General features: G+C 36.1%; 1 protein-coding gene across 17 annotated transcripts in view; it reads left to right on the top strand.

Annotated features, from left to right (window-relative positions):
• The window catches only part of TRDN (triadin), a 502,784-nt gene that overhangs the window by 106,061 nt on the left and 375,863 nt on the right, over positions 1 to 20,860 (top strand). For 16 of the 17 annotated variants that reach the window (XM_067010670.1, XM_067010684.1, XM_067010683.1 and 13 more), the window contains 3 exons: positions 3,849 to 3,902; positions 7,577 to 7,636; positions 16,652 to 16,834. In XM_067010670.1, the coding sequence (XP_066866771.1) occupies positions 3,849 to 3,902; positions 7,577 to 7,636; positions 16,652 to 16,834 (297 nt within the window). The remainder of the gene's footprint in view (positions 1 to 3,848; positions 3,903 to 7,576; positions 7,637 to 16,651; positions 16,835 to 20,860) is intronic. The other variant, XM_067010685.1, reaches the window with a different exon arrangement.

Here is a 20,860-nt window from a genome sequence, read left to right as displayed (position 1 = left end):
GAAACAGAGATATATACTAACCAAGAGCACATCTGGCATTTAGTGGTGGCTAAAGGATAACTTTTTAATGGTTTAAAATGAATATGTATCTTGCTCTTTCATAGAAAATGATGAATTGAAACATGGGTGTATATGAATTTTATGAAACTGTTTAAAATGTTGACCTAACTTAAAATTTATAGACCACTTCAGGGCTAATACCTCCCTCAACAGCAGTGCCAGAAATCTGAGAAACAGAGAAATTAATTAAAAGAAAAATCAGCAAAATCTATTACAGGTAGCTGTGCTCCCTAAACTGTTTTCTAATGAAAATGTGTAGTTGTTACATGCTTATCTATCCAATTCCTTTTGCTTCAGACACTCAAGCTTAGTCCAGTCCAATAGCTCTGAAGTCAAGTATGAGGTTCCAGAGTTTCACTTAATTAAATTTTCTTGCTAACCATCAATTGAAGAATAGAGTAGCCTGTACAAATCAGTACTTTAAAACTTTTGATGCCAAAACTTTTGAGTTTTGAACTCAGAGCAGAGAGATCTGCAAAGGATTCTGACAACCTGGCCCCTAATGCCTGCTGCTTGGCCCCTTGCGCGTGTTTTGCCCGTTAGGAACTCAGGGTCAGGCACACTCTGAGCTCTGATACACTTCAGAAAAGGACACAGAGCCCGCCTTGGGGTTTGCGGGGCCAAGAGCTGTGAAAGCACAGAGCACGGCTGGCAGAGTACTGGAGAGAGAACATATGGGGAGGGCGAGAGACGTGCTTCGGAGTTGAGCTGAGCTGAGTGTTCTGGCCAGGGAAAGGTCAGAGTCTGGGCAAGTGCAGGAACAGCAGGGCCATGCCAACTCAGATGCCAAACATCAGGGCCGTTCCAACTTGTGTATTCCATTTGTTTTAAATTATCAGCATGCCGCAGGGAATTTTGTTTTTTGTAAATAAGGATGACAAACAAATTAAGCTCTAGCAGGTGCAACAAGCTTGTTTTGTCCTGAGCTAAAACTATCCTAGCTAAGATATAACTTACCAAACAGAGCTGATAATGAGGAAGGTACTTTTTTCTTCTTTCATATGAAAACTTCTGTGAGTTCTAAGCAAAGAGATGCATGAGCAAATGTAATTGTTGCAGCAAATTATTTTTGTTTTAGAGGGATTATTAAGGCAGTTATTGATGGTGGCACTATTTTGATAAAAGCAGTTTCAAAGCTTAGTGTTCGAGCTCAGTCTTGCCAAAGTTTGAAGTTTCCATCCAAGAAGCTTCAGTGGCTCCCTGCCATGTTGAACAGCTCCCTAGAGCATGTGGTTCCAGCTGCTTCACTAAGCAGTATTATGGTACCATTTCTGAGGAGGATAACGAAATTCCAGCATACAGCACTGTGTCTGTAAATCAAAACTTAGACTGAGAGGAACCAGATTTTTCCCCAGGGTAACAGGAATAAGGCATTAATATGCTAATTTGAGCCTGAATTCAGACCCCTTGCTCTTTTGATTTTGTATTAATCCTCCCATTTATACTCATGCACACGTCAATTGGAAAATCCTTTAGTGGAATGGACAACCAGCTGTCGGAGGTGGCTGAGGTCTGGTCCTTCACAGAGGCGGAGACACAGATTAGGTTTTCTCCTGGGGGTCTTGCCAATCAGGGTTTCAAAAGCACAGCTTATCTCATGCAAACTTCCTTTCCCCTAGAGAAACTTTAAAAGAGGCTTTGTTTTTGCCAAGATTTTCTTTTGCTTTTCAGCTTAATTAATAGTGATCCAAAGGAACCGAAATAAGCTATCTGTGGTCATGTGTGAGTGCTGATGTCCTACTCTTATTTTGTGAGATTTTTATATTGAACCTAGAAACTTCGAAAACCCAGAAGAACCATTGAATGTGGAAAGGAAAAATAATGTCTAGATGATCTATGATTTTTTTTTCTCTTCTGTTTCTCACTGGGTTTTAATTATTTAAGACATTTTAACAAATTGTAAAATATTTAAATGATTGGAAGCAAGCAGTGCATATTATGTCCATACAAATCATCAGTAAATAGAATTGTACTAGAAGATGAAAATAGCTCTTCTTATAATATTTTAGAATTTCCCTTGTTCAAGAATAGAGTCCACTGTGAGTCAGACACCATGTGATGAGCCAGGATACAAAAATAAAATGATATGGCATAGCCCCTAAAGAGAGTTCACCTTCTTGGGAGTCAGATTTATGAACAATTGCTGTATTATTACATAATCGATAAGATAGAATTATGCACATGGTGCAGTTGGCATATGGAATAAGGAGAGATCAACCAACCCTCTGCAGAGGAAGAGACATTTGAGACAGGACTGAAAGGGTACATGGAACAGAGGAAATGTGGGTGTGGGAAATCTAAGTGAAGGCACAAGCAGACAGAGATGCAAAGGCATTAGGAGGGCATGTGGCACGTTTATGGAATTCCAAACATTTTGTTATAACTGGAATGTAAAGTTCAAGGGGAAATTCCTGGTAGGTAAGATTGGATTGATAAGCAAACGTCAGATCACTAAAACAATGAAATATTTTTATATTTGATATAGCACCTACCATGTGACAGATTATCATGCTAAGCAATGAGGGAGGTACTAACACTTGTATCAGATCAATGGTATGATCAGATTTTCATGTTAGAAAGGCGACTCTGAGACTCAGAAAAATCAAAATCTAAGTGTCCAAGACAGTATTCAGGATATTAGTGTAATAATATTTATAAGAATAATATGCCCAAGAAGGACATCATAGTCCCACCTTTGAAATGGTCTCTTTCCCCTTTCTCCTTCCTACTCCTCCCCTGGTAGGTTAATTTCTTCTCATCTTTCACATCCTTAAATATCATTTCTACCAATGGACCTTCCCCAAGCACACAGACTAGATTAGGTCTCATTTTATACATTGATATGCTACCCTGAATATTTTCTTCACAGCAGTTATTCTAACTGCAGTTAACTACCTTTGGGATTATTTGTTTAGTATCCATCATCCATTAGCTTTTGACATCATGATGATAGGCACAAAGTCTGTCTTGCCTAGTGAAGTCTTTAGCACATAGCTGGTGCTCTTTCTATATTTTCATGTAAATAAATGATAAGTAGGGAATGTAATATTGGATAGAAGAAGATGGGTAAAAGTAATATTTAATAGGTAGGATTGCAAAAGCTTGGCAAATGGACAAAAATGAAAAATAAAAGATGAATCCTGGATGAGTCCCAAGTTTCTAGTTTGGATAATTGGAGGTGCCATTAATAAGAGTTATGACTGAATTATGGGGGAAGATTATAACTTAAATTTGAGCCCTACTATATTAATTAATTGAATCATAGCTCATACTGAATTAAATTTTGTTTTCTTTGAAAGGGTTTGGTGTCATCCTAGTTTCATTCCAGCATATTTTCAAAACCTATTTGCATGGAAATTTCCTGTAGAAGATTAACATATGCTATCTAGATTGAGTGTTCGTTGCCTCAGGTTCAGAAGATTATCTCTGTATTTTTGTTTTCACAGTTTTGGTGTTCCTCCAGTATTGAGCTGGGCTTCTTTGGCAGATAGCATAATACATTAAAAAAATTTTCCGATTCATTAAATTGAAGTTAAAGATTTGGAAAAGTTGAGGGGTAGTCTTTGCAATCAGACCTGGTTTTGGTATGAGTTTGTCCTTGGTTATGAAATAAAAATATAAATGTAAAATATCTATAATTATTTTAACATTTAAACCTGTGTAAAACCTCATGCTAAAGAAAGATTTCCAAAGGCAGTAGGTAAGTTTTTGACATCAAAGACTGCCATGCAGTCATCTCATCTTTTATTCTTTTATTTAAATGAAAAATATTGTCTTTTTCTTTCCAGTCACACACAAAGAGAAAGAAAAAGACAAAGAAAAAGGAAAACCTGAAAAGAAAGGTATGGAGTTATACTTATTGTGGCTTTTACTCATTGGTCCGTCACCTTTTGACCATTTCTTCTTTATATCCAAATTTAGATGACCATGAATTAATTTTTAAAAATTTTATTATGATAATTTTCCTTAGAATTGAATGTGAAAAGAATTTCTTGGTTTAAGTAAATAAAATACTTAAGACTCTCAAACTGTTACCAATTTACTTTCTGGAAATGTATCAATTTTTCCCCTGGCAATTCTGAGATTGCTTTAGCCAACAATAAGGATATTATTTCAGAAAATAATTGCCAGTTTGATAGGTAAGGAAGTGTACTTCATTACTTTAACTTGCATTCTGTGATTATATATTAGACTGGACTTAAAACTTTTTTAGTTTTTATTTGTTTAGAATAAGCAATGCACACTCATTGTTTAACACACAAAGGTACCTTGCAAAAAGCTTTCTCCTGCCTTTCTCACACCCTCTGATCCCATTCCATCTACCCACACAGACACAGTAAACCGCTTTCATGAGCTCTATGTGCATCTTTTCAGAAATTCATTATGCATTTAGAAGACAATATACATTATTGTCTCTCCCTATTTTTACGCAAAATTTAGTCCTATGTTCTGTCTTTATAACAATATATCCTAGAGATCTTTCCATATCAGTAAATAGATATTTCCCTCAGTCTTTTTTTTTGTTTGTTTGTTTTTGTTTTTTTTACGGTACGCGGGCCTCTCACTGTTGTGGCCTCTCCCGTAGCGGAGCACAGGCTCCGGACGCGCAGGCTCAGCGGCCATGGCTCACGGGCCCAGCCGCTCCGCGGCATGTGGGATCTTCCCGGACCGGGGCACGAACCTGTGTTCCCTGCATCGGCAGGCAGACTCTCAACGACTGCGCCACCAGGGAAGCCCTCTCTCATTCTTTTTAAAAAGCTTCATAGTATTTAAATAGAGATATTTTATTCATATATATATATATATATATATATATATATATATATATTTTTTTTTTTTTTTTTTTTTTTTTTTTTTTTTTTTTGGTACGTGGGCCTCTCACTGTTGTGGCCTCTCCCGTTGCGGAGCCCAGGCTCCGGACGCGCAGGCTCAACGGCCATGGATCACGGGCCCAGCCACTCCGCAGTATGTGGGATCCTCCCGGACCGGGGCACGAACCCGCGTCCCCTGCATTGGCAGGGGGACTCTCAATCACTGCGCTACCAGGGAAGCACCCACTATATCTTTTAATTGCTTGTTATTTGTAGATTGAGGGATCTGAATGTGATTTTTAGTGATACATATTTCTTGTATAACTCTTCACACTCACGGCTCATTTCTCCTGATGATACATGTATGTGTCATTTGGGTATACATCACTGATCTGTAATGTTTACAAATATATTTCTTATATAGTTAGTTTTGTAGTTAATGTAAGGGTTTCTGTCTGTGTGAATAAACATGTGTGAGTGCATATGTGTGATATATGTATGCGTTTAAGTTTTTGAATTTTTATGGTGCTAGATATATTGATATTTTCTTTTGATATTTCTGCTCTTGAGTCTTCATCCAAGGATTAATTAATTACTAATATTCCTCAAGTTTAAAAAATTAGGCTCATATTTCACATTTAACTTTAATTCATCAAAAATCTATTTTAACATATGATGTAAAATAAAATTCTAACTTAATTTTTTTGCTCTTGTTTTAGAATGGATCATGTCTAGGATATTTAGGCTAAATTTCAGCTGATTTATATATCCACAATACACATAGCCTACTGAGAAATTTTATTTTGTGAAACATTCCACTTAGCTAGAATGTTTTACAATGCTTAGGAATCAGATGAGTTGAAACATGCTTCATTCTTCCTTATTCTAAACTCACATTTGAAAATTTGAATTAAATAGTTGTTCTTTTATGAATGTTTACATTGTGATAATATCCATGAATTTCAGTACAGCCATCTTCTTTGTTCTAGAAACAGATGTCCATTTCCTACTTGCTATTGACTTACATAGAATTATTGGCATCAGGTTCTGTGTACTCTGACTAAATGAAATAATCTGATATTTCCTTCCATCTTTACAATGGCTAAATACTTTTCATTGAAAAATAATTGAGAATTTGTTGCCCCTAAATTATACGTTTGAAGGAAATTTGTTCAAATTCAAAAGCAGAAACAAAACACTTGTGTCCTTTTACTTACTGTATACCAATTAAAGGAGTTTGCTTTTTATGAGATTAGCTATACTGTAGGCCAATGACCTTGAGTGAATTGTTCCCTCCTTCCGTGAATATTGTCCAAGCTGTTACTCATAACCCCAAATGGTAGTGGGGATGACTATGGGCCAGGCTGAGAGGTGGAAAGGCTGAAACCCTGGAGGGGAGGGAAACTGCTCTCTTGGTAACTCTGCAGCTGCCATGATCTCATGGACTTCAACTGGACATGGTGCCTGCCTAAGCTTTCTATGAGGCTTGCATCATCTCTCCAAAATTCTGGGGAAACCATTCATAGACTGTATTTTTAAAGAATAATTATTTAAATACATATTTTAAGCACATCATTTTCCTTTTATAATACAAGTAAAACTGATTGACATTAATATTTGTATTATATAGTTAGAGAAATGAAAATAATTAGGGCTCCAATTTTTTACTCTAATAATTTGGCTCTTTCCTTAACCCAACTATTTTAATTAAAATCTCTTATCATTTAATTTTTCATATTTCTTTAACTGTCATTATTATTCTCTAATACATAGCATGTAAATGTTGAAATATGTATGGTGATTTGGGAAACTACTAAACCGCACAGTTTAATACATTTGAAATATGAGGATAACCTGCTCATGCTGTTGTACTTCTCAGAACTCCTTTACTTAAACCATTAAGAGACACAAGATTTTACTAGTCTATATAAGTAAAATAGAAGTTGATAAAATAAATTTATATTGTTTTATAAACAATTATTGATTATTGTTATTAATCTATTACATAAACAACTAGAAGGTATAATGTTTCAGGTATCATGTCAAGTACCGTTCAGTTAAGAAGCTGCACTCAATCAGTAATCTTTGATGGTTACCTTATAACCCATTAGTGGTTCTCAACCATAGGTGCTTCCCTTAGGAAGTATTTGGAAAAATTTTGCTTGTTAAAATGTCATTGGAGTGACGGGCATTTGGTAAGTGGGGACCAGGGAAGCTAAGCATTTTTTCAGTGCATAAGACAATCCCTCATACTGAGAAATTGTTCCTCTCTAAAAGTCAATTGTGTCCTTGTTGAGACACAATATTCTTAATCAAAGCTGTAGTCCTGATAGTTATTTCTTTTAATTGTAAAGACAGTGCTTCCTCCTGATAAAATGATGTATCTTTCAACAAATTCTTGTAAAATTACTCTCTGTTTGTCTTTCCTGAAAGCTATTATTCTAAAATTCTACTTAGAATGATAACTTTAAACAGGAGGGTGAGACTAGCTTTCAAAATGTTTTCTAAGTCTTAATGCCAAGTCTTTTAAATTAAGTTTTATACAGTTTTTTATTAAATTAGTAATGTTTTATTCCTGAATTGGGCTCATTAATGTCATCAATCTTCAAACTAGCTTATGATTTTGGTGGCTATAATACTGAGGTAAAGAAAAAAAGCTTGAAATCTATTAAGAGTGTGTATTAATATAAAATTTTCTGTTTAAGCAACTCACAAGGAAAAAATTGAGAAAAAAGAAAAACCAGAAACAAAGACAGTGGCAAAAGGTAAATTATACTTTTTACTTTAAAAGATTACATTTTGAGTAACAGGTAGCTGGATGATTGTAAGCATTCACCATTTCCTTTACATAAAATTTAATTTGGCCTTACATTTAAAATTTAATATCTAAAAGAATAATAAAACTGAATACTTAAAATAATAGAGCATCTCCAAATGTGAGAAGAAAATGAAGAGCTTTCCCATATGTGGGGGCAGAATTTTGTTCCCCATTACCTTCATCCCTTGGTGGCATCCTCTTAGCTAGGTTACATTACATGGTAAAAGGAGTTTGCAGAAGTAGTTAAGGTGGATCTAAAATACGGAGATTATCCTGAATTATCCAGGGCTCAGTGTAATCTCGCAAACCTTTAAAAACATAGAGATGTGGCAGAAGAGAAAGATTTGAAGTGTTAGAAGGACTTGGGCCCCCACTACTGGCTTGAAAATTGAGGGAGGTACATGGAAAGTGTGAGAAGGGAATGAATTCTGCCAACATGTTGAGCAAGTGCGGAAGCCAACTCTTCCCCAGAGTATCCAGTAAGAAATGCAGCCCTGCTGACAACTTGATTTTAGCACTGTGGACCCTAAGCAGAAAACCTATTTGAGCCACATTATGGCAAGACTTCTGAACCATGGAAACCAGAAGATATTGAATGGTTGCTGGGTTAAGCAGCTAAATTTGTGGTAGTTATTATAACAAGAGGAAACCAGTACAACATATCTGGTTTACAGTTTGGATCAGTATTACACCTTGAATTTAATTTTAGAACACTAAAATTAAGGATTTCTTTTTCCAAGAAGGATAATGCATCAACTTGATCAGTATTTTAAGCTTTGAGGGCCTTAACTGTCTTTATAATACACCAAAGAAAAAATCAGTTAGAATATCAACGTAATGTTATAAACTTTGGAAGATTACATCAACTAGTTTTTATTCTAAGTTTGTCTACAAATCGTTTGATGTTAGAAAAATACAGGTTCTGATAGTTCAGTCTTATCTACTAAATTCAAATTGCTTCTTCATTTTATTTATATATATATTTTATTGAAGTATAGTTGATTTATAATATTGTATTAGTTTCGGATATACAGCAAAGCAATTCAGTTATAAATATATAAATATTTTTTTCTGATTATTTTCCATTATAGGTTATTATAAGATATTAACTATAGTTCCCTGTGCTATACTGTAAATCCTTGTTTATCTAGTTTTTATATAGCGAAGTATATCTATTAAATCCATACTCCTAATTTATCCCTCCCCAACTTCCCCTTTGGTAACTATAAGTTTGTTTTCTATGACTGAGTCTGTTTTCTGTTTTACAAATAAGTTCATTTGTATTATTTTTTAGATTCCATATATAAATGATGTCATACAATATTTGTCTTTTTAAGATTTTTATGTTTTAATTTTAATTTAAAAATTTAATGTTTTTTAATAGAAGTATAGTTGATTTACAATATTATATTAGTTTCAGGTATACAACATAATGATTCAAAATGTTCATAGATTATATTCCATTTAAAATTATTATAAAATATTGGCTATATTCCTATATTGTATCCATGTACCTTATTTACTTTACATGTAATGGGTTGTACCTCTTACTCCCCTACTCCTGTCTTGCCCCTTCTCCCTTCACTCTCCCAACTGGTAACTACTAGTTTGTTCTCTATATCTGTGAGTGCCCCACGTTTTGTGTTTTTAATGTCATGTTTTACATCTTCATGCTTATACCTTAACCATTTATTGCAGTTATAGGTGAATTTACTAGTTTTTCGTCTTTTAATCTTTGTACTAGCTTATTTAAGTGGTTGATCCACAGCCTTTACTATACATTCGCCTTTACTAGTGGGTTTTTTCTTTTCCTATAGATTATTATTTCTTGTAGCTTTTTCTTTTCCACTTAGAGAAGACCCTTCAACGTTTCTTTTAGGGCCTGTTTAGTCTTGATGAACTATTTTAGTTTTTGCTTTTCTGAGAAGTTATTTATCTTCCTTCAGTTGTAAATGATAATCTTGCTGGATAGAATATCCTAGGTTGTAGGTTTTTCACTTTCAGCACTTTAAATATATCAGGCCATTCTCTTCTGGCCTGCAAAGTTTCTGCAGAAAAATCATCTGGTAGCCTTATAGGGATTCCCTTGTACGACTCTTTGTTTTTTTCTTGCTCTTTTAGAATTCTCTATCTTTAATATTTTCCATTTTAATTATGATATGTTTGGGTGTTCATCTTCTTTGGGACCCTCTGTGCTTCCTGTGCCTGGATATCTGTTTCCTTCTTCAGGTTCAGGAAGTTTTCAGCCATAATGTCCTCAAATACATTTTCAACCCCTTTCTCTCTTCTTCTGGGACCCTTATGATGTGAACACTGGGTTCAGTGTTGTCTCAGAGGTCCCTTAAACTGTTCTCATTTTTAAAAGTTGTTTTTCTTTTTGCTGTCCTGATTGGGTGATTTCCATTATTTTATTTTCCAGATCTCTTATGCATTCTTCTGTATCACCTAGTCAGCTGTTAATTCCTTCTAGTGTGTTTTTCATTTCAGTTATTATATTCTTCAGTTCTGATTGGTTCTTTTTTATATTTTCTAGTTCCTTGCTAAAATTATCATGGTGTTGACATATTCTTTTCACTAATTCAGTTAGCATTCTTATTACTAATGCTTTGAACTCTTCATCTGGTAATATTTATCTCTGATTCATTTGATGTTTTTTTCAGAGTTCTTTTCTTGTTCCTTCATTTAAAACAAATTCCTCTCTCTTCTCAGTTTTCTCAGCTATCTCTATGAAATTAGGTGAAACAGTAGCCTATCCCAGTCTTGAAGGGGTGTCTTTATGTGGGAGTGCCCCTATAGTCTGCATGTGCCAAGTGGCTTTGGTGAGAGGGCTGGATCTGACGTGAGCATGAGTCTCATCTTCCCCCATGGTGGGCAGGCAGCTCTCACCATGGTAGGATGTGGAGCTGGAGACGGAGGGTCTAGGGCCACAGCCAGGTGTGAGCCTGGGCTTCTCCTCTATTCAGAGGCTAGCACCGCCCTATCTGGGACTGGATCAGGTCCCAAGTTGCTGGAGGAGAAGCCCTGATGTTTGGGACCAAGCTGGCTCTGTTCCCTCTAAGCGTATGCTCTCCCTGCTCTGGTCATTGGCACCTTCAGCACAGAGCGGAGCAGTGCTGCAGCAAGAGGGGCTGGAGTGTGTACTCAGCATTATTCAGGGTGCAGGCTGGGGTGGTCCCAGCACCCCAGTCAGAATTCTGGTCCACTCCCCATCTGCTGCCTCCATAAGTGCCAGGAATGACTGCTGTCACCGAATTAAGATGAGCTGGCTCTATCCTTTATAACCATGCACTCTCCTCAGCTGTGGCAGCCTTTGCCCTCAGCTAGAACTGCACCACAGAGCAAGCTTGGCTAGAGTGGGTGCTCAGCTTAGGCTGGGGCATGAGCTGGGGTAGTCTCTGGAAACTGGCTAGAATCCCAGACAGTTCAGTTTGCTTCCTCTGCTTTGTTTCAGGAGTAAGTGAGCATGTGTGTGCTCTTCCGGAGCAGAGTCTAGGTTTCTTATAGCCCTGCTGTCAGTCCCACTGGTTTTCAAACCAGCTAAGGGTACTGGTACTCCTGGTGTCAGACCCGAGGACTGCGGTAACTGATATGTGTTTCAAACTGCTCACTTACCAGGGGGGAATCTGCAAGCCTAGTTAATCCTGCTTCTCTTCTGTGTCCCCTTCTAGAGGTACAGGTCACAGCCTAATTGCTTCTCTTCCTATCTGATTTTGTGTGTATCTTTCTTAGAGGCTTGGTTGTAAATAAGTCTTTCTGCCAATCTCCAGTTTGTTTTCAGTGAGAATTGCTCCACGTGTAGATGTACTTTTGATGTGTTCATGGGGGCAGGTAAGCTCTGTGTCCTCCTACTTGGCCATTTTGTCTCCTGCTCCCTCCTCGTATTTTAAAATATAGGTTTTATGTGATCAGTATATTTTAGAAATCTAGTATATTTTCAAGGGTCTAAGCATGTAGATAAAAATTGGAATGTATTTCCAAATTTAATGTGTTTAATGTGTTTATACAATGTAAAATAATTAGATATTTGAGGCAGATATATTTTTTACTAAATTTTTCTGTGAGGTAACCAAACATCACTTTATTGAAGTTAAGATGGATGAATTGAAACTTAAAGCTAGTAGGGATGTTAGAGATTATCCCAATTAATTACTTAACTTAACAGATGAAGAAATTTACTTCTGGGGAGAGAAAACAATTTGTCCAGATTATAAAGCTAGTATGTAATTGAACTAAGACAAAACCCCAAGTGAGTATAAATCAAGTATTCTTTCCAAAGATAATTAAATAAAGTCCTTCAAGCATCCATTATTCCTTCAACAAATATTTATTTAATACTGTATTAATTATTTCTTGATGTATAAAAAATTACCACAAATTTAGTGGCTGAAATCACCACACATATATTATCTCACAGTATCTGTGGGCCAAGAATGTGGACATGGCTCAGCTCAATCTTCTGCTTTACAATGTCTCACAAAACTGAGATCAATGTGTTAGACAGGGCTGCAGTCCCATCTGAAGTCTCAGGTGGGGAAGAACTATTTCCAAGTTCATTTAAATGACTGTTGGCAAGATTCAGTTCCTCAAGGCCTGTTGCATGAGAGTCTCAGTTCCTCCGGGCTTTTGGCAGGAGGCCATCCTCATTTCTTGCCACATGAGTCTCACCAATATTGTTGGCTTCATCAAACCCAGCAAGAGCGAGTCAGCTAGCAAGAGAGCAATTTAGCTAGCAAGACAGAAATAACAATCTTATGTAAAGCAGTCATGGAAGCTACATACTGTGGGTTACCAGCAAATTCATAAGCCAGCCCATATTCAAGGGGAGAGGATTATACAAGGGTATGAATACCAGAAGGTGGGAATCATCAAGGGCCATCATGAGTCAACCCGGCCTGCTGAAAATCACAAATACTTTAATAAGAATATAAGTGAGATGGGCTTCCCTGGTGGCACAGTGGTTGAGGGTCCACCTGCCGATGCAGGGGACACGGGTTCGTGCCCTGGTCTGGCAAGATCCCACATGCTCTGGAGTGGCTAGGTCGTGAGCCATGGCCGCTAAGCCTGCACATCCAGAGCCTGTGCTCCGCAACGGGAGAGGCCAGAACAGTGAGATGCCTGCGTACCACAAAAAAAAAAAAAAAAAAAAAAAGAATATAAGTGAGAGAGGGAGAGAGAGAAAGAGAGAAAGGGAGAGAGAGAGAGAGAAAGTTAAGCAATTGGTAGTTCCTTAATGAATGAGAGTTGAAATGGGTTATTTCCTAACTACCAAAATGTATAGTATGTTAGTATGTTTATTGGGTAATGCAGTTTCCCTACCTTAAGACGTTTTGATTCTGGTTCAGATGCTAACAGTTATTAATAATTCCAAAGTTGGATCAAATATGCTGATGTCATTCTTTTGGTTAGACCATTTGTTTTCCATTTGATAAAAGTCATAAATTAAGTGTCTTCCTAAACTGAGCTGGGTTATTTGAGCATGACAATTCTTTTTGCTTTTTTGTTCCTAAATGAACTCCTAAGTGCAAATGTCACTTAAATTCTTTCTGAGAAAAATCAGGCAAAGTATTTGGCACAGAATTTAAGAACACTTACCCAGTTTGATAAAAATAAATATAAGTTGGGTGTTGCTTTAATTTTATGGTATTTTCCACATTATATCCACATCATTGTTGAGTTCTCACCCATTTTTGTTTTAATGTGAGGCAACATTATCTGTTTCAAAGATGAAGATCACTAAAAATGTCTAAAATAGAGAAAATTTTGTTATTTTTATACTTAAAACCACTGATAAAAATGAATTTGTTTTAAAAAATAGAATTTGTTTTACATGTAGTCTTGTGTTTAAGAAAATTACCTTTTATCATTTATAAATTATAATGACACTGAAAGTAGATCTTAATTTCACATATCTTTATTTTTTTAATTTTATTATTATTTTTTTTGGCGGTACGCGGGCTTCTCACTGTTGTGGCCTCTCCCGTTGCAGAGCACAGGTTCCGGACACATGAGCTTAGCGGCCATGGCTCACGGGCCTAGCCGCTCCGTGGCATGTGGGATCTTCCCGGACCGGGGCACAAACTCGTGTCCCCTGCATCAGCAGGCAGACTCTCAACCACTGCGCCACCAGGGAAGCCCTCACATATCTTTAATTTCATAGTACAAAGCTAAGGTTAAATCAGCTGCTACCTACAAGAAGTGGATAGGGGATAGGTGCCATTTAGGGTAACCAAAATAATAATTTCACACATAAAAAGTATAAGCAAAAAAACAGTTGGCAAATTTTCCAGGTTGTTTCAAGCCCATTTCTTTTTTTTTTTTTTTTTTTTTTTTTGCTGTACGCGGGCCTCTCACTGTTGTGGCCTCTCCGGTTGCGGAGCACAGGCTCCGGACGCGCAGGCTCAGCGCCATGGCTCACGGGCCCAGCCGCTCTGCGGCATGTGGGATCTTCCCAGACCGGGGCACGAACCCGTGTCCCCTACATCGGCAGGTGGACTCTCAACCACTGTGCCACCAGGGAAGCCCTCAAGCCCATTTCTAAACACATATTTACATATGTAATCTATGTCAGTATGTTGTACACATGATCTGAATATAGTGAAACATTTACTGTTTTCTTGATCAAAATTGTTCATTCATAAACATTTATTCTTTGTTTTCTCTGAAAACACTGTGCTAGACATTATGTTGCTACAAAAATGAATAATATAGTTCCTATCCTCAAGTTGCTCTCAGTATGGTAGGGACGACAGATAGGTGAACAGCCATCTGTAATACAAGATAAATAGTAGGGAATAACGTGTACCTAAAAAAAAGTTGACACAAATTTAATCTTGGGTGAAGAAATGATTAATTCCAATGGCAGAGTCATTTGCTGCATATGAATTGAGCACAAAGGGATTTAATATGTGTATAAAATATGAAAAACATAGACAATATAGCTTGGTAATATTTGACATGTGGAAAATACATGAGATATTTTTTAAAAAAGAAAGTAGTCTATTGGAGGAAGAAACTTTTGGAAAGATGCTATGAGAGGAGAAATGATGAAGCCAGATATCACAGGGTTTTGTGGTTTTGTTTGGTTTTCATTTCTTTAAAATTGGGTATCATAGGCTTTTAGTCAACTCTCCTCAGATACGAGCATTGTCCCACCAATCTTCAGAGCCCTGGCAGCAGGTTCTGAGCCTAGGTCATGCTAGGCTCTCTGGAGGGGTTTGTTAGGTGAACATATGTGGATTGTATGACTCTGAGGTGCTGCTGGCCATCTCAGAGGAACTTTCTCTCCAAGCAGAAATGAATAAATAGTTTGGTGTGGGGTCCTGGAATGATGTTGATTTAAAGTCATTTGCACAAAGCTGATGGTTTCAGTCACAGAAATGTATGTGTCTGCTGTAGGAAGGAGTAGAAAGCAGTAAAGGAAACTTAGAAAATGTTTAAAGGGAGTAGAAGAAAATCGCCAGTTGATTGTAGTCACAGAAGGCACACAATGTTGGAAGTTTGCGGAGTAATTGGGTGATTCTTCTATGAGATTTTTATGGTCAGTAACTTTGGGAAGCAGTGGGTAGCATAATCTCCCTCCTTGAAGATTCTTAATGCACTTTAGCTTTGAGAAATTCCATAGTAAAGAAACCAGTTTAGCTTAAGTGTTTCCCAATTTATTTTGATAGAAATATCCTCTACCCCTAACACAGCATCAAGATTTGCCTGCGAAGTTTAACAGTGCTTTGGGAGGTGTTAGTCCATTCAGTTAAATGCAGTACCACAGGTGATATTGTGGTTTCACAAGCATCAAGCATTAGCATTTTCATTCTTCTCTTTGCAGTACTTCATAATATTATCTTGTCTTAGTCTCAAATCCTAGCTTAGTGTACTAAAGTCAAGAGACTTGATTATAATATTTTCATCAAATTCTTCAACATGAGTCACAATAAAGCCTACCCATTACATGGGCAAATGACGTTGAGGGTCCAACATTATAGTACACTTACTATGAAGTCTAGTGATTATGCATGATCCCATAGAATAAATAATGTCCAATATACAACCTCTATTATAAACACTTTCCACAAATATGTACTATATTATTATTGCTTTTTTAAAATAATTGAAAGATTCACAGACTGATTAGTTCACATTCCCAGTTCCCTTCCCCCAATACATGTAATAATATCAGAGTAAGAATATGAATGTATAGAATATATGTATATGTATCATAATTCATATATATTCACATATATGCTAATTTATAGCACTTTCTGTTTTCTAGGATATATTTAAGGGCCTTAAAAGTCACCTGAATTATTATTTTTCAATTAAGATAAGCAGGAGCCAACATCTTAATTTTGCTCTCTTTCCATCTCTTTAAAGTCACATCATTAGAGACTGAATGTCTGAGTTATCCCTTAGTGGATTTTATTGCTTTGTTTCTATTAGTCATTACCAGTGAAAATAATTTTACATTTGCCTTCATAATAGTTACCTTTAAAAAATATTGTGTTGACAGTTCAGTTTCTTGAATGACTTTTAAGTTATTTCAGTTGTGGACAAAAATGATCGTATTATTTTAAAAGGTCTCTTATTGGGCTCTGTGGTATGGACATGGCTTTTCACTGAACATGTGTATATATATATTTCCCTCCAGAATCCAAATGATTCCTTGTTGATATACTTAGTTCCTGACTACCTAAAAAGTAATGTTTTCATGTACAAATTAAGGAAGAGTCCAACTTTCAAGTTAGTTACATTTTTTTAGTAATCTAACATGCCACTTCATAAACTATATAAAAATCAAATGATAGTCACAAGTATTTATGTCAGTGACACAATTTTTTTGTTTTTCTGTTCTCTTTCTTTTAAAAGTGTTCTTAACAACCAATGAAAGATGAAATGCTGCATTGGTTAAGTATATATATATATATATAAATATATATATATAATTCAACTTTTCTTTAACTCCATACAGAAGAGAAGAAAGCTAAGACTAGAGAAAAGACTGAAGAAAAGATTAAAAAGGAAGTGAAAGGTGCGAAACAGGAGAAAGTGAGGCAAACAGCTGCAAAAGTAAAAGAAGCACAGAAAACATCACCTAAACCCAAAGAGAAGGACAAGAAAGATGCTGCAGTGGTGTCCAAGCATGAACAGAAAGGTAAACATTCAGAGGAGGTGGCCAGAGGTTCTAGGAGAGTATTGGGCAAGAAGCAGATGCAGTGAAATTACAAACTGAAAAAAGACCAAGATCAGACTTTACATGGGAGTAAAAGACTTGTATAAGTGAATATACCTGAAAGGAAATACAATAATTTGGGAATTAAAATTTATTTATAGAAATACTAAACTGTGCTCATATATTTAAAGATGCATTTTGAAGCATTTTTAAAAGAGGATTTGAGTTAGTATCTGAAGTTATTTAAAGGACACATACTCTTTGTCCTTTGTGTACTCTGAAGAACAGCAATACAGGAAACTGACAATTCTCAAGGAGTTTATTAAGGGGTGTATGTTCAAGTCATATAGAATAAGTATCATAAAAAGTATCCATACATTCCTATAGCTCTTCAAGAGCATATAATTTAGAATATACATTGAATTATTAAATCCAGTTTGTCCAATGACTAAATTTATCACCTTGGAAAGCTCTGTATCTTACATATTGTGCTGCTTTTCAATAAGAGTGATGTCAAACTTAACATCCGTACTTCACAGAAATAGAGCATTTACGTGGAGGTGGAATGTAAACCTGATATTCTTTAAAGAAAGGTGCTTGTAAGCATAATACGGTGGAGTTTTAAGAGGTCAGCTGAGGGCTGTATTGTCACACATCTCTTGTTGAATCTTTCCTTCCCTAAATCAACTCCTGGTTCCAAGTTGCTACACAGTCCTGAGCTTCCCCACACAAAATGTGGGATCTGCTCTGTATAGACTATTCCTATAAATGCTTTTTAGGGGTGTTGCAAAATAAAAGTTGTCCTTATTCTTAGAGTTTTAATAATTTTATTTGAGGGCTAAAATTAAGGAATTGTTTCCGTAAGATTTACATTAAAGAAGTTAAAAATATTGTTACTGAGTAAGCTATTTGGACAGTGAAACTGATAATTTTCCCCACTATAAGGTACAAACAATATATGAAATTTGCAATCTATACTCTTTTTGTTTAAGATTCTACATACAGGTGAAATTATATGGTATTTGTCTTTGCAATCCATTCTTGTACATTATTTTTGAATCATTTTTTCCCCTGAATTCACAAGTAATATTTGGAAATGTTTATTTATATGAGGGAAAAGGTTTATTTTTTGAAAATGTATTTTAAAAAGGAAAAGAAGGAAGGAAAGAAGAAAGGAAGAGTTTTTTTTGTAGTCCACAAAATTTTTAATTTAAGTAATTTTCTTTTATTTTAGAGTAATACTGCTATTTAAAGCATATGAGTGGAATTAAATCTTTGGAGCCCAAAAACCTTTCTTCAATTTTAAAGATGATTATATTATTGCCTGAATCAATTAAAAATATTAATTATCATCTCTAACAAAGCTGTATGTTATTTATGCAATAACTTGGGTAGGAAAATATAGTAAATAAAGAGGAAATATTTTGAATGGACTATTTTATTGTGATATAAGACAGGAAAATTAATCTTCTGATTCACTTATATGCTTATTTAAAATTATTATCAAGATCCTAAAATACTTTTCATTTTATTTTATTATTTTTTATTTTTTTGCGGTACTCAGGCCTCTCACTGTTGTGGCCTCTCCCGTTGCGGAGCACAGGCTCCGTATGCTCAGGCTCAGTGGCCATGGCTCATGGGCCCAGCCGCTCCAGGGCACGAACCCGTGTCCCCTGCATCGGCTGGCGGAGTCTCAACCACTGCGCCACCAGGGAAGCCCCGACTTTGCATTTTAGATAGCATTTTAAAAAAGAAAATAATCGGACTTCTCTGGTGGTGCAGTGGTTGAGAGTCCGCCTGGAAGATCGCATATGCTGTGGAGCAGTTGGGCCCTTGAGCCATGGCCACTGAGCAACGGGAGAGGCCACAACAGTGAGAGGCCCGCGTACCGAAAAAGAAAAAAAAAAAAAAAAAAATCACATGAAACCAGATTAAACGTACCAAGCATATTTTTATTTTTTGTCCGTAAATACAGTATGTAAAAATTCATACCAGTTATATATGGGAGTACCAAAATACTTATCTAGCAGCTAGGAATATGAGTACACTTTTGGATGTTCATTTTTAGTATCTTAGTTATTTGGGGGCCATGTTTTATTGATGAAGACACATCACTAAAATATTTCCAAATAATATGTATTTTCTGGGTCACATATACTATAATTTATTCCTATAAGTAATCAGTATTGAAGATAGCATTATATTACCTTTCCATTTTCAATCTACTCTTTTTATTTTCATATCAAGAGCTATTTGTCTATTAAAAGACATTCAGATATCACTTAGAGTTAAATAAAAGCACAAATGTGATTTTATCAGCTAAACAAATGCATTTGCTAAATTAAGGCTGTGTTGAGAAGATCTACCATCCATTAGATAAATGTATTATTAGGTACATAATGAAACTGTTACCTCACATAGCTGATCAGACATATATATGTCATTAAAAAAAATTTAAGCTATAATTTAACAGCATTTGTTTATAAAAAACCTAATCGCATTATAGTTTTAACTCAAACATGATAAAGACATAGTGCTTTCTAAATAATCTACTTGTGAGGTGACTTTGATTTTGAGACTCTTGTATTGATGATTTAGTAAAATTGTTGAGTTGGTTCTCCTTTAGGCAAGGAATTATTTATTTGCTTAGCTTAAGTTAGATCTAATGAATTTGACATTCTTTTCCTATAGATTTATAATAGTTCTTCTTAAATAAATAGCTTCTATAGGTCTTTTATTCACTGGACACAGATTTTTACATGCAGCAATACACTTATTGGCGATTATTTTATTATATAGTATACCTGCATATACATTCATATATGGTTATTTTTAACATTGTATACATAAACACTATTTCTACTAAAGCATCAGGAATAAGATTCATATATTTGTACGTGCCTACTGTAAACTTAAACACACTCATATATTACATAATGTGGTTTTTATGGACCATTCTTAATCTGTTTAAAGTAGGGTAAGATGGGCTTCCCTGGTGGCGCAGTGGTTGAGAATCCGCCTGCCGATGCAGGGGACACGGGTTCGTGCTCCAGTCCGGGAAAATCCCACATGCCGCGGAGCGGCTGGGCCCGTGAGCCATGGCCGCTGAGCCTGCGCTCCGCAATGGGAGAGGTCACAGAAAAAAAAAAGTAGGGTAAGAAGGGTCAGCACGATCAAGCATTGCTCTCTGATTTTCTGATGGTCTATGGCAAATTTGTGGGGAAGGAAAAAATCAAACCTCCCCACTGCTATGCTCATTCTTTCTTTTCTTCCTTCTTATTTTTTTTAACAACTGTTTGTGGCAAGCAGAGAAATTGTAGCTGATGTGAATCTGCCGTAGAACACCAGACCACATATGCCCCATTCTCATTAGAGGTTTCTTAAAATTTATTTTCTGTTAACATTCTACACCCTGAATGCATTTTCTCTCAGCGGCTACTCCACAGGGAATACCAATAAGGCAGCAGCTGAATGACATCCATCACTGCTCCCTGAGGATCGGGAAGGGGAGAGATGGACAAGCATGTGGTATTCCTAGAAAGATGTTCCTTCGGGGGAAAAATACCAAGAAATTGTGACGAGATATGAAATTACCTTATGTGAATTATTGTCACATAACAATGAAAGAATGATAGAACAGTTCAGATTTTCTTTAGGAAAAAAATGTCCTGTTTGAATATTTGAGTTGGATTTAAAGAAGCATTTATTTAAAATGAATTTTCCAAAATCAGGAAGACTTGGTTTTGCTTTATCCTTAGACCGGTGAAGCAGACACACTGGGGACTGCCCAACACATACCTGCCTAGAGTTCTTACACATTGTTAAGGTCAACACACAAGATGGAAATAGGCATCCTAATTTAAAATATTTAAAAATTCTTAACTTTGGGAATTCCCCGGTGGTCCAGTGGTTAGGACTCCATGCTTCTACTGCAAGAGGCCCAGGTACTCTCCCTGGTGGGGGAATTAAGATCCTGCATGCCTGTGGTGCAGCCAAAAAAAAAGAAAA

This window comes from Kogia breviceps, chromosome 13, assembly GCF_026419965.1.
Source record: "Kogia breviceps isolate mKogBre1 chromosome 13, mKogBre1 haplotype 1, whole genome shotgun sequence".
NCBI lineage: Eukaryota > Metazoa > Chordata > Mammalia > Artiodactyla > Physeteridae > Kogia > Kogia breviceps.
This window is presented reverse-complemented; position numbering and strand designations above follow the sequence as displayed.